The sequence below is a fragment of the Candoia aspera genome, chromosome 2 (genome assembly GCF_035149785.1).
Source record: "Candoia aspera isolate rCanAsp1 chromosome 2, rCanAsp1.hap2, whole genome shotgun sequence".
NCBI classification, from domain to species: domain Eukaryota; kingdom Metazoa; phylum Chordata; class Lepidosauria; order Squamata; family Boidae; genus Candoia; species Candoia aspera.
Window position 1 is genome coordinate 20,903,745 of NC_086154.1, and position 16,126 is coordinate 20,919,870.

Consider the following 16,126-nt stretch of genomic DNA (forward strand, 5'->3'; position numbering starts at 1 on the left):
TTAAATATGCCTGCTTACTTACATCAGTAGAGTCTAATTTATATTTTTCTGGTCATACAGTCATTTCTCTCCCAAGCTAGTGGCAGTTAAGCTTTATTTTTTAGAGTTCTTATTACCTGCCCAATTATAAAAGCAACAGGCATTAATCGAACTATCAAAAGCAACAGTCAAAAAATTCAACCGGATATAATCCACTCAATTCTCCACCAAAATAAATATCAATAAACCTAACTAGGGTTGAAGAACCAATGAAATAAAACTGCCTTTAAGGATCGAAAGATCATGGTATACTCCATTAAGTATATCAGAGTGATTTACATAAAGGTTATCAATAGAGTAAGATATAACAGTAAACAGAAGTGTTGTTGGAGAAAGTTAATATAGTTGTTGTAAGGGTGGCTGAGGAAAGGAAACTCATTTCTAATTTTCATAGTTTGGGCCCACCTAATTTCCATTAGAAGTTTGTTTCACATGGCGACAACAGTCCATGAGGACATTTCTCTCTGCAGCACAAAGAGCATCGACAGACTATCATCCCTAGAAGATAAAGATAAGCCAATACAGATGTCAGTAATTCCTCAGATATTTTGCATTTGAGCAGTTTAGGATCTTAAATGTAGCTAATTGGCAACCTGTGCTGAGTCTTAAGCACAGGTGTTACTCACCTTTGGTAAAGGACCCCACTGAGTAAGTAGCCAAAGTATACGGTTCTAGCTGCAGACCCCAACCTGCCTTATGGAGTATTCATCTGGTGTTGAAGATAACAATACATGGGCTACTATGGCGAAGCTCTTTTTCTCCAATATTGTACCTGAAAGCTGATCAGAGATGCTCTTGGCTAATGAGGCTACCTGGATCTTCAGGGTGTACATGGTATAACAAGACTCGGATATCCTTATTCCCAGTGAACTCATTCAGCTGACCCGACTTGAGCCATTTCAAGTGGCTATTTCCTACACTGGGGACAGTTGCTTCACTTTTGATTTTTTTTTCCACTGAAGAAAAAGAAATCACACACACACAGTGGCCAAATCAGGGTTGTCATCATCATGGTTAGAATTTGTGAGGTGTGGGGTAACCTACCCCCCTCCATTTCTGCCTGTTTTTCAACCCCATCACATGTGGCTATACAGGTGTCAGTAGGCGCAGTTATTCACAATGCAGTCATGGAATATGAACATAGTGATCCTTTAAAATTACGCTTCATTGAAATCCAGTTCCTTTAACTTTCCAAATCACTTTTAAGAATTGTTTCAAAACTGTATGAGAACCTTTGTAGGTGATTATCACATCTTTGTTTCTCCAAAGAACTTCCTTATTTGCATGAGTGAAAGAGAAGAACATGTCTAGTAACCCAAGTCGGTGTCTCTTTCCACAGCTGAAAAGACAGAAGCTATTTATTTAGGCAGATTATTTATTTACAGCCATTATGACTCTAACCCATTTTTTGTTTTCTATACCTTTCCACAATGCATAAATAGGAACTATAGCAACTTAGTGAAGAGAGAAACTATCCACTTGCACTTCCTTTGGTAGTGAAATAAGAAAAAGTGCACTTCAAGATAGCATGAGAAATGGAAATTGTGAGAGTCACCCTACTCACCCTCAGTTCTAAAGTCCAAAAACTGCTAGATGCTTATGAACCTACTTGCAGGAAAAGTTGTCAGAATATTATTGTATAAAATTACATGCTGTATTTTGAGAACACATGAAAATATCACAAATGTATTCCCAGCCAAAGGAAATTTCAAATTATGATTTGAGAAAGCAACTGCCACTTTATCAGAGAGAAATTACACTGGCCTGGATCTATAAGCCTACCATGATTAGTAAGTCTTAAAGATGTATGTGTACATTCATTTCACCTTTAATTTTGTTCTACCAGCCCAGCCTTCCTCCAAGTTAAAAATGAAGTGTCCCAGGATCCTGGCAGAGGTAATTTAAAGAGAAACAGTGCAGACAAAGAAACAGCTGCAAATGTTGTGAAAATATTAACTTAATGAATCCATTACATGATGTGTAGAATACTATATTTAGTTCTCTGGTGATTATTTGATCTTCATAGGATTTTTAATATTCCCGAGATGTAGCCTGGTAATATTGCTATTGAGAACAAATGAGGAATAACTACAGCACACTGAGAATTGCTGTTTCCAGGGGTTCTTGTTCACTTTTTATTTATTTATTCATTCATTCATTCAATTTCTATAGCCGCCCATCTCAGCAAGTGACTCTGGGCGGCTTACAACGATAAAAACCATAAAACAATTAAATAATTACAATTAAAATAGTTACAATACAAAATAAGTATACACGGCTGCCAAGTAAACAATGTAAGATGTTAATACAACCAAGAAACAGGACCATTACCACACTTGGGGCCCCAGGCCCGGGCACATTTGAGATACTTTGGGTATCTCAATTGCAAATATCTTATAACAAAAGAAGGGTAGGTATCATGGCTTCCATGACCTTGTGTATATACCTGCCTGTTTGTATATTGTAGTGTTCAGTACATGATCCATAGAAAAAGACCTGGTCTTTGCTGCAGTGTGAAAAGCAGCTCATAACCACCTACAACTATGAGTACCTATGGAAAATACTCTTACATATCAACATTAACAGATGCATAATGTTTAGATCAAGAGAAAAACTATTAGTAAGACCTATTCCTAGCATAACTGCAAAAACTCTGAAGACAAATCCAGGCTCTGTGCATTGTTTCCACCCCTAATATGTATGCATATTTATTTATTAAATTTCTATACTGCCAGTGTCAAGATTCTTGGTGATACATGCACACACAAAACCAGCTTAAAACATCTATGGTAAAAAAAAGTCCATAGCACAATGTCATGTGAATATTTTTTTCCCATTTGTATGTTACTCCATTTTTAGAGTGAATGTCAGGGGGAGGAGGGGTGTTCTATAGAAACATCCCCCTCCCCGACATTCACTCTAAAAATGGAGTAACATACAAATGGGAAAAAAATATTCACATGACACAATGTTCTCATAATTAAGGAAGAGCTCTATCTCAACCTGCGTCTGGATAGCTATCAGTGTTGGAGCAAACAGAATTTCCAGGGGAAGGGCGTTCTGTAGCACAGGGCCATGATGGAAAAATGTCATACAAGTGAAGCATGATGCACGTTTTTTCTTGAGCTTTATTTCTCACATTTCTTCATTTTTCAGACAGGTTGATTTTGGTTGGAGAAAATGCACTTTTCACTTCCCATTCAACAAAATGTTTTCAATCTCTCTTCAGAACTTCCACTCAATTTAGGAAGATTGGAAGTATAAAGCAACAAGTGAGGAGCATACCTCTTTAATAATTATTGAATAGCTTTCAAGTTCCATTGGATTCTGCAGTGGTGGCAGTATTGTGTCTGTGTCTTTCAGGAAATGGAGGATAAGCCAAAGTTGAAATGGGTTAGGAAAGGAAAAGTTTAAAAAAATCTGAGTACTGTATGTTTATCATGAAGACAACATTAAAGGGAGACATGATAGTTGTTTTCAAACACTTAAGACTTGTTGATGCAGGATGCATTGCTGAAAAATGCAAGGAAGCACATTTTGGCTAAATTAAAGGGACATTACTTAACAGTGTGAGCTGTTCTCTATAGCTGGGGGTATTTAAAGAGAGACTGGGCAGTTATCCCTCCGGGTGTTGAAATAGCATCCAACAGTACATTGCATAGGAGCTTGGATCATTTCCAGCAATCTATTACCTTTTAATCCTCTCCCAGACTCATCAAATACTAGCAGACAAGCTTATTTTTTTGTATAGTAATATTCAACCCATTGCAAAACATGTTATATTGGGAAGGTTTTTCAAAAAGATCATGGTAGTTGAATAAAGCTTTGGACAAGAATGAGAATACCACTGAAGTTTTACCTAATTCACTGTTTACTTTTTAAAAAAAGTATTTAATCAAGATGCATCTTAAACTAAGTGATGGGTTGGCATAACACTATGGTTGAACTATTAACTTTCACTTTCCTTTCTGCTCCTAGTTTTACCATCTCAGTTTCATTTCTTTAGGAAACTTGACTAATTCTCAGCCTCTGTAGGCTACAATAAGAACATTGTCCAAATAATTAACCAATGTGAGACACCTGCACTGTAGTTAGCAACAGCATTGTATCAGCGTTTTAAGTAGGAAGGTGACCCTTGTCCAGTTTTTACAGGTGATTGCTTTCATTTTAAAAGCCCTACATATTTTCTGAATAAGATACGTAGGCTTACAGCAGGTTACATACCCAATTTTAAAACACTTTTCTTTAATAGAGCGTCTACACACATCACTAAAAATAAGTTAAATGTCAAATTTTCAATATGTTTAATGTGATATTTCAAACCTGTCTTAAGACATTCTTTGCTGATAAACCATTAGGTGCCCTAATGCAAGTCTCATTTATTTTCTGGCTCATGGGGGAACACCAAAGAATTATGAATTAGCATCAAAACCAAAATGATTCAGGGAATTCAATCCTGAATCCCCTGAACCAGGTCACCATTTCAAATTGCCCATTCGATTTCTGTACCACACATCCTCACTTTCCAAGATGAGGCAAGTGCGTTAAAGATTAAAAATATACACGGCCTTGCTACGGGGAAGATAAAGTTCCTTGCATCCCATGAAGCCGTGAACCCTTACATCATAATGTGTCGGTCCCAAAGATATGCGTGTTGTTTCCTCTGTTTGTTCAATTAATTCTCCAACGTGCAAGAGGAGGAAAATGTGGTTTGCAGTGGAGCGGCGGACTGTTTGCAGGCTCGCAAATTGCTGCTGCCATTGCAGGAACGACCTTCGTCTTCCCGGCCTTCCTCTTCCAAGCCCTGCACCGGCCAGGCTGACGTCGCGGGGCCGTCCCTTGGCCGGGGGAGGGCGGCCCCGCGCTGGCTACTCGGCGGCCTTTAAGACCCGGAGGAGGGACGACTCTGGACAGGCGGTTCCTGTGTTGACAGCCGCCGGAGTCGCTCGGAGCCGGAGGGAGCCGCCGGGCTTCTGGCCCCGGCGCTCGGCATGGCCTTTATGGAGAAGCCGCCGGCTGGGAAAGTGCTGTTGGACGACACGGTGCCGCTGACAGCCGTCATCGAGGCGAGCCAGAGCCTGCACTCGCACACGGTGAGCCAGGCGAGCGGAGCGGGTGGGCCTGGCTGGGCTGCGGCACGAGCGCGGCGGCGGCACCTGGGGGTGGCTTGCGGGCGTAAGGCGCCCTGGAAGAAGCCGCGAGCGCGACGGGGAGTGCGGGGCGGCCGCCTCTGGAGGACGGTGGGCGCGGGAGGCCCGTCGGAGCGGTGGTCGGCGCTGCCCTTGCTTTCTAGCTTCAGGCACGTCTTACGGAGTGGGGCCCTGGCCGGGGATTATGGGTGTTGAGTTGCAACCCATCTGGAAGGGCCCTGATTGGGGAAGGCTGGTGGCAGGCGTGGGCGCGAAAGAGCCTTTCCAAGGTAGCGAGGAGGCACTTTGGTCTGGGCAACCGAGCTCTCGGGTTCAAATCTCGGCGGAGTCTGATTCTTCTGAATGAAAAGCGAGGAGGCGCTGCGGGGGCTCTTTTACGCTTGGGATGCGGTGGGCGGGTACGCCGAGCGTTGGCAAATGTAGGTGCGGAGTTAGTTGTTAAATGGTACAAATCCGGAATGGGACGCGTCTGAAAACGGAGTAGTTGGCGCTTCCCGGAGGAAATACTGTCACCCCGACCCGATTCCCCGCATAGTCGTGATAATAGTGAACGCCTTGTGGAAGTCAGCCCTGCTACATGTGGCCGGCCGGGATTGCCCTGGAGATCTGCGGTTTTAAAGTACACATAGGTTAACGGGACAGCTGTTTGGTGATTTACTACCGAATGTTAATATGTGGGTTGTTATATAATATTTGCCAGCAAGGGTTGGAAGGAAAAAATGGCAAACCAACAGAAACCTGTCTTCCCCCATATATAATGTAGAATTCAGTTCCTGGAAGGTGATTATTTGATGAGGGGAATGTCCTTAGGTAGATTCAGCTGGAAACCCTAGTTTAGAGGTTAGCTGGGAAAGGAGGGGAAAAAAGCCTATAAGAGGTGAGAGATAAACTTTGAAGATGAAATGTTTTCTAGCTGAGAACAGGAAAGGTTAATCTGATCTAGCATTCTTCTGGAAGCAGCTTTAATTTATAGGCCACTCACTCTGGGTGGTGTATTATAAATAAATAAAAAAACAAGCAATTCAGTTAAAATCCAAAACATTGATAGGCAACCAGGAAATCACATAACCATCTCCAGTCATCCCAGCTCCAAAGCCTGAGGAAAAAGCTGAATTTTCACTGCCTTCTGAAGACCAATAAAGTTATATTATGTTTAGACAGTGTTATACAGGTAGATTTTAGTGAAGGAAGAAACATGAAAATGTATATTTCTTTGTCTTTGGGGTTTGAATATTCTGGAAACTGGCAGAACGATCAGCAATAATTTAAAATATTGCTCATACTAATAACAGAACTTAAAAATAAATGTAGTTTGTTCATATAAAGTAAATTTAAAGTATTGTGAACATAGTTATTGTTGCTTGGTGATTGTTCTTTATTACCCAGGATTGACCAATCATCATTGAATCATAATTTCCACAAATACCTACAGTTCAAGATTGGATTATTAAATTAATGGACTTGGCTCAAATGGCTAAATTAACAGTGTTGATAAGAGAAAATAAAGTTTCTGGGTTTATATCTCCTTGGCAACCACTTTTAGACTACTTGTACTGGAAAAATGAAGTTTTGATTTTGGGTTTTAGTGATTAAATGGTTTGTTTCGATAGAAATAATGTTACTGTGGTTTAACAGTAAGAGATTATATTTGTAAATTTATATCTGTATTGGAGTAAGTTGGAAGTCACTTTTCATTCTTGTTTTCTGTCTATTTGCACTCAGTTTTTTCTTTTTTTCTTTAGTTCTATCTTATATCTTTTCTTTTCTATTGTATTTTAGCTATACTCGGAAAACGAATAAAGTTAAAAAAATCAATGAATCATAGTAAGCGTGTTTTGCAACAGGAGCTAATGATGGATTTTTTTTAAATACCTTTTTTACTTCGAGTGGGTGAGATTAGCAGGCCTAATGGGGTATGAGAAAAGAAAGCAATTTTCTGTTTTAATTTTGGGAGAATCGGCTTCAAGTACAATAATAGAGAGCTAGTTTGGTGTAGTGGTAAAGATGCTGGCCTAGAAACCAGGAGACTCTGAGTTCTAGGCCTCCATTAGGCCCGAAAGTCAACTGGGTGACTCACTCTCAGCCCAACCCACCTCACTAAGGGTTGTTGTAGGGAAAACAGAGGCAGGAGTATTAAGTATGTTCACTGCCTTGAGTTTTTATGTATAAAAGCAGGCCAAAAATATAAAGAAAAAGAAGCTTGGAAATTTAATGCAGATGCAATAGTGCTGCTTGCTTTAGGTATTTGTTACCAAGCTGTTCTGCCTCTACAGGCTTCCAGTGTAGAAAGACTTCTACACTGAATGCTTTCACCTACAAGTTAAAGACACAATAATCAATAAAAAACTCCATTATTCAATAATCGCAGCAGAACAAGATGCTATTGAAGGACTCAAGAACAATAATGACTTTATAACTAAAGCTGACAAGGGAGGGGCCCTTGTTATAATGAATAAGGCAGATTACATCAAGGAAGCTGAGAAGCAACTCTCCAACACCACATTGTGCCAATTTTTCTCCTCAGATCTCAGAGCAGTATATCAGTCAGAACTACATAATCTGATGAAACAATTTTCTTAGGACATACAAGACTGTATTTATCTGGAGACACTCCAGGAGCCTTTCTGCCTACTTCCCAAAATACACAAACCAGGCAGTCCAGTCTGTCCCATTGTCTCAAACACCGAAGCTATCACTGACTCTCAGGTTTCATGGCCTCTATACTTCAACCTTGTCAGCCTTCCTAGGTAGCCCAGACAGGAAACACAACCAGCTGAGCTAATTCTGCTTTATTGTAAGGCTGCATTAACAGAATCTTGCAAGTCTGAAAGTACAAATCTCCTGCCATCTCCTTTGTAGCCTGCAAAGTCCCTTCTGAGCCTCTTTCTCCACCCATTATGCAGCTGCGGGCTATGCCCTCTCTTATCTGACCTTTCCCTAGGCAGCATCTCTTCACCCTGTTTCTCAAGGTCTTTCTCACATACCATTACAGACCTTAAGCCACCAGCATTACCAGCTGCATAAAAGACACCACAGACTTCCTAAGAAGACTGAACTCCATGGGCAATTTCTTTAACACAATTTTAGCCATGTTGAGAAACTATACATGAAGTTCCCCCACAGATATAGATTTCAAGCCATCAAAAACGTAATCACTGATGCCCAACACAGCATGACTTGCCAGCAGACGGTGTGTTTTTGTAGTCCCCCATAACTACTTCACCTTTGGTAGTAACATACACCTACAAATTAGTGGACCAGCCATGGGCACACACACAGCTCCACAATATGCCAACATCTTCATGGCTGATCTAGAACAACACTTTCTCAACTCTTACCCCCTGAAGCCCCTCTTTTATTTGAGATTGATGACATTTTCATCATTTTGACTGATAGAAATGAGTAATCAAATTCCATAATGACTTCAACAACTTCTACTCTACCATCAACCTCAGCCTTACCATCAGGTCTGGACACACACAGAGGAAACCTACAGATCATCATGCATAGTTACATGCTTCTAGCGTCCACCCAGAACACATCACTGTGTGTTATAACCTCATTTGTTCTGACCCACTTGACAGATGTTCAACTAATGGAATTAAGCTGGGCATTCAAGAGACTGAACTACCCACCCAGTGAGATCAATCAGGGCCGCAACTAGGGTCTGTGTCACCCGGGGCAAACGTGGATTCCATGCCCATTTTGGCGCCCCCCCAGTGCTCTTTTTGGTGCCCCCCCAGTGCGGTGCCCGGGGCACATGCCCCACTTGCCTCCCCCTAGTTGTGGCCCTGAGATCAATAGACAAATCAGTAGAGCCAGATTGAATCCCAAGGAGGACCTATTATAAGAACACATACAATACCGCTGATTGTCACTCACATCTCAAATCACTCAAACACATTATCAATAAACTACAGCCCATACTGGACGACACTGCACTTTCTCAGCATTGAGAAAGCTGTTCCACGGGTTGATGGAAGCGAGACCCTGTTCATTAAGTTGGGCTCTAGGGATCAGTTGGGATTGTTGCTACTGTACCAGACTCCCTGCTGCATAGCAACCTCCCTGCCTGAGCTCCATGACTCCATTTCTGGATTGGTGATGGAGTTACCCAGGCTTATGGTTCTGGGGACTTCAGTCTGCTCTCTCTAGGAGTGGGATCTGAGGTAGCTTGGGAGTTCATGGCTAACATGACAGCCATGGGCTTATTCCTGGCCTGACGTGGGACAGTGGTCACACACTGTATCTGGTTTTCCTGTCAGGGCAGTGGCAGTATGATCTGGAATTGCGGAAACTCTTACTGTCCCCTTGTCATGGTCAGATCACACCCTGATTACCGTGGGATTCTCTGTTACTGCTGTCCACTGCAGGGAGGCAGGACCTGTTACATCGGTCTGCTCTCAGCAAGTGATGGACCTTGTTGGGTTTCAGAGGGAGCTGGGAGTTGTTCCTGCTGGTCTGCTGCATGGTCCCTCTGAAGCCCTGGTGGCCGCTTAGAACAAGAGGGCGGCTGAGGCTTTGGACTGGATAGCAACTATGGGACCTCTCCCCTCTCATGGATCTTATCATTCTCCATGGTTCATGGAAGAATTGAGGGAGATGAAATGAGATGTCTAGAGTGCCACTGGTACTCGATGAGGGACAAACTCGACAGAACATGGGTTAAAGCTGCTATTAAAGTCTACCTCATGGTGGTGAGGGCGGCAAAGCAGCAATACTTCTCTGCCTGTATTGTGTCCGCAGATAGCTGTTGTGCAGCTTTTTTTCAGTTGACACATGCCATCTTGGGTAGAGGGGGCTCGGAGAGGCTGTGCAGAACAATTTGCCTAGCATCTGTTGGACAAAAATCACTCAACTTCGTTCTCAGTTGGATGCTGGCCTTGCTGCAGGTCTTAGGGAGATGCCCAGGGTGGATTCTTGCCCTGTTATCGGGGATCAGTTTGACCTCTTGGACCTAAGGAAGTGGACAGGGTCCTTAGGACTGTGAGTTTGGCCACCTGCTCTTTAGATCCTTGCCCCTCCTAGCTAACTAAAGCTGTCTGGGGGATGTGTGGGTGGGTTCTGGCAGTGGTTAATTCCTCGAATGAGGGGGTTGTTTACACTTACGGAAGCATTGGTTCACCTACTCCTCAAAAAACCATTGCTGGATCCCACCATACTGGACAATTTTTGCCCAGTATCTAACCTCTCCTTTTTGGGGAAGGTGATTGAGAAGGTGGTTGTGCAGCAGCTTCAGAGGACTCTGAAAGGAGTCCAGATAACCCACTTCATCCAATCAGGATTCAGGCCTGAGTATGGGATGGAAATGGCATTGGCTGCGCTTTTAAATGATCTCTGGTGGGGGCGGGATGGAGGTTGTGCATCCATTCTTGCTCTTCTTGACCTCTCAGCGGCCTTTGATACCATCAACCATGGTATCCTTCTGGACCAGCTCTGGGGATTGGGGGTGGGTGGCACTGTACTATGCTGGTTCTCCACCTTTCTCGGGGTCGATACCAGCTGGTGGTGATTGAGGAAGATAGATCGCACCCTCAACCCGTTCTTTGTCGGTTCCGCAGGGTTTGGTGCTCTCTTCAACATTTACATGAAGCTGGTGGGTGAGATCATCCGCTGCCATGGGGTGTGGTATCATCAATACACTGATGATACCCAATTATATCTTTCTGACCCTGGCGGATTAAGCAATGCTGTTGATGTTCTATCTTGATGCCTGGAGGTGGTGGGGTCTGGATGGGCAACAACAGGCTTCAACTGAAACCTGGCAAGGCTGAATGGCTCTGTGTTTTGGGGCCCTCTGGTTCAGGGACTGTGCCATCTTTGGTACTGGATGTGGTTGCACTGCCTGGAACAGACCTGGTGTGCAATCTGGGCGTCCTCCTGGACTCATGACTCCTGCTTGAAAAGCAGGTGGCAGTTGTGGCTAAGAGTGCCTTTGCACAGCTTCTTGTTATGTGCTAGTTGCAGATCTCAGAGGCACCATTTTGGAGAACGGAGATTTTAACAGCATGATTGAGCAGGAGACTGCTGAAATCACATCAAAAGGTTTCAAGCTGTCTCAAGAGATCTCAACAAACACAAAGGGGTTTAGCATATTGCAGTTGTTAATTAATAAGGTACTTGCAGTCTGTCTCACACGTAACCTGCATCTATCTAACAAACCAATTTTACTGTAAATCTCCCAGAGTCACTCTTTGAGTGTGATGGGCGGTGAATACATTTGAAGTATAAATAAAAATAAAAATAAATAAAACCTGTTTTCCGCTCTCCTCCCCACACCTCATCTCAGTTTAAATCTTACATCAGTTTAGCCACGCTGTGCATCTGATGAAGTGAGCTGTAGTTCATGAAAGCGTACACCTTTTAATGAAATGTGTTAGTCTGAAGAAGTGCTACCAGACTCCTTATAATTTTTGCCTCAATAATAGTGACTCAGTAACCTTTAAGTTTAAACCTTTTCAGTGGTATTGTCCCAGGTGGTATTGTCCAAAAGAAGCTAAACCAGGTAGTATTGCAACTGGAAATATAAAACACTTCATAGTGAATGGTTACCGAGCCCTCCCTTCCTCCCTCCCTCCCTCCATCCATATATATTAAACTCTAACAAATTATAAGGGTCTGCTCAATTAGAAAGATCTTGGCTCTGAATAGAGAGCTGAGAATTCTTGGAACAAGGCTTTGATCTCTCTGTCTCCCTCTCCATCACTGATACGTCAGAGAGCCAGTTTGGTCTGTCAGAGAGCCAGTTTGGTCTAGTGGTTAAGGCGCTGGGCTAGAACCCAGGAGTCTGTGAGTTCTAGTCCTGCCTTAGGCACGAAAGCCGGCTGGGTGACCTTGGGCCAGTCACTCCCTCTCAGCCCAACTTGGTGCAATGTAGACTAACCTCCTCATGGTGCACCCCGGGGAATGTGACTTGTCACGGCTAAATAGTCTACGCATCTGGCTGCTGGACTCACAAGGATTTTCCAGCAAGAAAAAGCACGAACACCGAACTGCTATGCCATACGATTTAAAAAACAAAAAACAAACTGATATGTCTAAGTTGCTCAGCAGCAGATACTCAAGAATGCTTTGTCTTGTATAGTTGGAATATCCATGATGCCCAAGTTAATTGATAAGGTTTTATGTGAATTGTATAAGGGAACCAAAAACAAGCTTTCTTGCACTTCCCTCTTTTAGCTTTTTACAAGCACAGGCTTAGAAGGCTCATTGTTATAAGCAGCAAATAACCTGCCTGTAAACCATTCTTCTCTTGGCCTTTAGCAGCCAATGAAAGCCATTACGGCAGGAAGCACCTTTCAGATTTTTTTTCCCAGACTGTCAGTACTGCTCAAATGAAACACTGGAATAGTAGTAAAATGGATGAAGTTTCATTATTTTTATAGATTTACCAATGTGTGTTTAATATATTTTTTAATATTTATACAAAATCCTAGTCAGCCATCAGGGATGATATAGTAAAATATTCTTACACTGGACAGGGGGTTAAACTAGATGATCTTCAAAACATCACTCTTTACATTCTATAATTCTCTTGTCAGAGTTTACATCTCCTTTCTTACTTTTTTTCCAAATACACAGTCCATAACATGTCTTTACTATAGTAATAAACCCCCCTTTTTCAACTATATTTTAAGTTTGAAGTTATCCTGTACTAGGAAAGTCTTAGAAAAAAAATCAAGAAGTGGATTTGCAAGCACTTAGATATGAACATGGTGATTACCAGAAAGCAACACAGATTTGAAAAACAGGTCATGCCAGACAAATCTTTGGTAATGTGACTGTATTTGTGGACCAAGGGAATGCTGTGGATGTAGTGTACTTAGACTTCAGTAAGGCATTTGATGAAGCAGACCACAGCGTCCTTGATAAACTGGAACAATATAGGATGGATGGTCCCACTACCAAATGGATTCACAATTGGCTGAACAGCCATATCCAATGCATGGTCCTTAATGGGTCTGTGTCCACAAGGAGTGGACATAGTGTGCAGTGGGGTACCTCAGGGTTTGATCCTGGGCCCAATACTCATTTTAATTTACTAAATGTCTGAATAAACTAAACTAATTTACTTCATTATCATGCAAATATTCTATTTTTATAGCATATAAATAGAACGTTTAATTTACTATAAGTAGTCATCAAATAAAAATTTAAGCAGACTTAGTTCAATGAAATATGTATGATACTGCCCAGATAGATCACAACACAATCAATATGCTTATAGCAACCACTTCAACATTTTCCTCAAATCCCACTGAGGTAGTAAATTCTTCCCTGGCATTGTTAATCCATCTGATCAAGGAAATGAAAGCTAAATCCAGATAAGAGGTCCTATCTGGGAAGAGTGGCAGCAGTTTGGAAATTGACATAGATTTGCAGTTTAACTTTTAAGTGGTGAAAATAAGTAGTGTTGGCTTGTTTCAAATTTGACTCATATGTATTATTTTTTTTAATGAAAATGTAGAGCTGACCATTGTAATATTTGCTCTTGATAAATCCAGGAGTGTGATCAAAACCGAATAAAGTCAAATAATTACTTCCTGTGGTATATAAATTATACTTCAATGAAGGCAGCCTAATAATTGTATCTACTTTTTTGATAGCCACATCATAACTTCTATCTCATATTCAGTTTGCAATCAACTAGTCTTACAAGATCTTTTTTACAAGTACCATTAACCAATTCCTATAGCTATGAATTTGATTTTTGTTTTGTAAGTGAAGAACTTCGTACCGTCTCTGTTACATTTCATCTCATTTCTCTAATCAAGATTTTCCTGAATATCTTCTAGGATATTAACTATCCCTAGCTATCCCTTTCAGCTTGGACAGATGGTTGAGGGAAAAGGGTTTTCAGGTGTCATCTGCTCCTATATAGCTGGTGTGTTGCTGTTAGGATGCCAAAAAAAGAGAAGCATTGCAAGGTAGAAATGTGATTCTAACGAGATGCTTATGTCACATCTGAAACTAGTCTTCTGTTTTTACAATTTTAATATAAAAGTGGCCGTGTCCGGGAAACCAAGATTTGGTCAAAATTAATTTCTCTAAGTCTAAAAATAAGGTATTAATAATATAAGGTATTAATGTGTTGTAGTACTGTGAGTATTTGTCTGTGTTTTAGTCCATCTGATTTCATATGTTCAAATTCTATTGGAATTTGGAGGGATAAGATAACTTTTTTTGATTAATATTTTTCTTATGTATGAAGAGAGCATATTTGGGTTTTGCTGGTCAACCCTAACCCTTTACATCATCACTGTACATTCTTCATCAGCATTATGTCTGTCAAACCTCAGAGGTCAATGCTTCTTTGGGGTTATAGATGCATCTTTAAGGAAGTTTCTACCACTAGAAAGCCCCCAGTTGTGCCCTGTGTCAAAACTGAAGAAGGGGCGGCATCACATTTGTGTGTGTAAACATTAATGTCAGGTTGTATCACTGTTAGGCTAGGATAGAATAGTGCATTGATCAACTTCTATTTGTGTCCAGGAACAAAAGTGCATTCTGAATAGGATTTGCAGCACTCTTGGTACTCAGTTGATGCTAGATTGTGTATGAAAATTTGTTGCGGCTTTTTCTAGTATTTGTCTGGCTTGGTTGCAGGATCTGCTTGTTCTGCACTCTGCAGTTCATGTAAGGTTTTGTTTTTCATCTGGCTTGCTGCAGAGTCTCATGCTTATTAAGACTAAGGAGGAGTGACTAGCCCAAGGTCATCCAGTTGCGTTTTGTGCCTAAAGAGAGGACTAGAACCTGGGTCTCCCCAATTCTAGTTCAACACCTTAACACTATACCACATTGACCCTCCCTGTTTTAAGGTTTATTGCAGACATTCTTACCTGTTATGTTAACTTTTTCGGGAATGTCTTCTTTCTCTATCATGATTTATCATATTTGTTTTCTCTTGTCTATTCTATTTGTATCTCTTGCTATATGCTCTTGTATACTCCTCTGCTTCTCTGGAGTAAGGCTTTCCAAACTTTTTCAGACCAAGGAAACTGTTTTAAAATAAATTCTCTGACCCCCTGCTGCTAGTCTCTCAGACACCCACAGAGAGATGAGTCACCACAAATACAAAGGCCCCCTGGGGGCGTGGGGCTTCTGAATGTTAACTGAAAAGGCCTGACTAGCTTAGAAAAATTGCTATGGATGTTCCTGGCTGCATATGAGTGAACTCCCCCCCCCTGTTAGTCTCTTGCACATTCCCATCAAATTCTAGATTTTGTAGAACACATTTTGAAAAAACATCCCCTACAGTACAACCTGCAAAAGTTGGTATGTATCAGAGTAGGCAATACAGTGTCAAAGGATCCCTCCTTTGGTGCCTAGTAAACCACTTAATTTTTTTAAAGATACTTTTCATTTAAAATGTTAAATGAAAGCAGGCATGCTGCAAAGCAAATTTCCAACTCCTAGTATGTTTATTTCCAAAATTTTTCTGGACCCAATGTAGGCCTCATTTGTTGTTGCTGTTCAGTCATTAAGTCGTGTCAGACTCTTCATGACCCCATGGATCATAGCATGTCAGGCGTTCCAGTCCTCTACTGTCTCACGGAGTTTACTTAAATTCATGTTCATTGCATCGGTGATGCTATCTAACCATCTCATCCTCTGCCATCCCCTTCTCCTTTTGCCTTCAGTCTTTACCAGCATCAGGGTCTTTTCCAGTGAGTCCTCTCCCCATTAGGTGGCCAAAGTATTTGAGCTTCAGCTTCGGTATCTGTCCTTCCAATGAACAGTCAGGGTAGGATTGACTGATTTGACCTCCTTGCAGTCCAAGGGACTCTCAAGAGTCTTCTCCAGCACCGCAGTTCGAAAGCATCAATTCTTCAGTGCTCAGCCTTCCTTATGGTCCAACTCAAACAGCCATACATCACTACTGGAAAAACCATAGCTTTGATTATACGGCCCTTTGTCGGCAAGGTGATATCTCTGCT

The 16,126-nt window shown here is 41.7% G+C and overlaps 1 protein-coding gene across 3 annotated transcripts in view; it reads left to right on the forward strand.

The window, feature by feature from the left end:
• Window positions 1–4,979: 4,979 nt before the first annotated feature.
• PXK (PX domain containing serine/threonine kinase like) overlaps window positions 4,980–16,126 on the forward strand; it is a 51,147-nt gene continuing 40,000 nt past the window's right edge. For 2 of the 3 annotated variants that reach the window (XM_063291493.1, XM_063291494.1), the window contains exon 1: window positions 4,980–5,132. In XM_063291493.1, the coding sequence (XP_063147563.1) occupies window positions 5,031–5,132 (102 nt within the window). In that variant the 5' untranslated portion in view covers window positions 4,980–5,030. The remainder of the gene's footprint in view (window positions 5,133–16,126) is intronic. The other variant, XM_063291492.1, reaches the window with a different exon arrangement.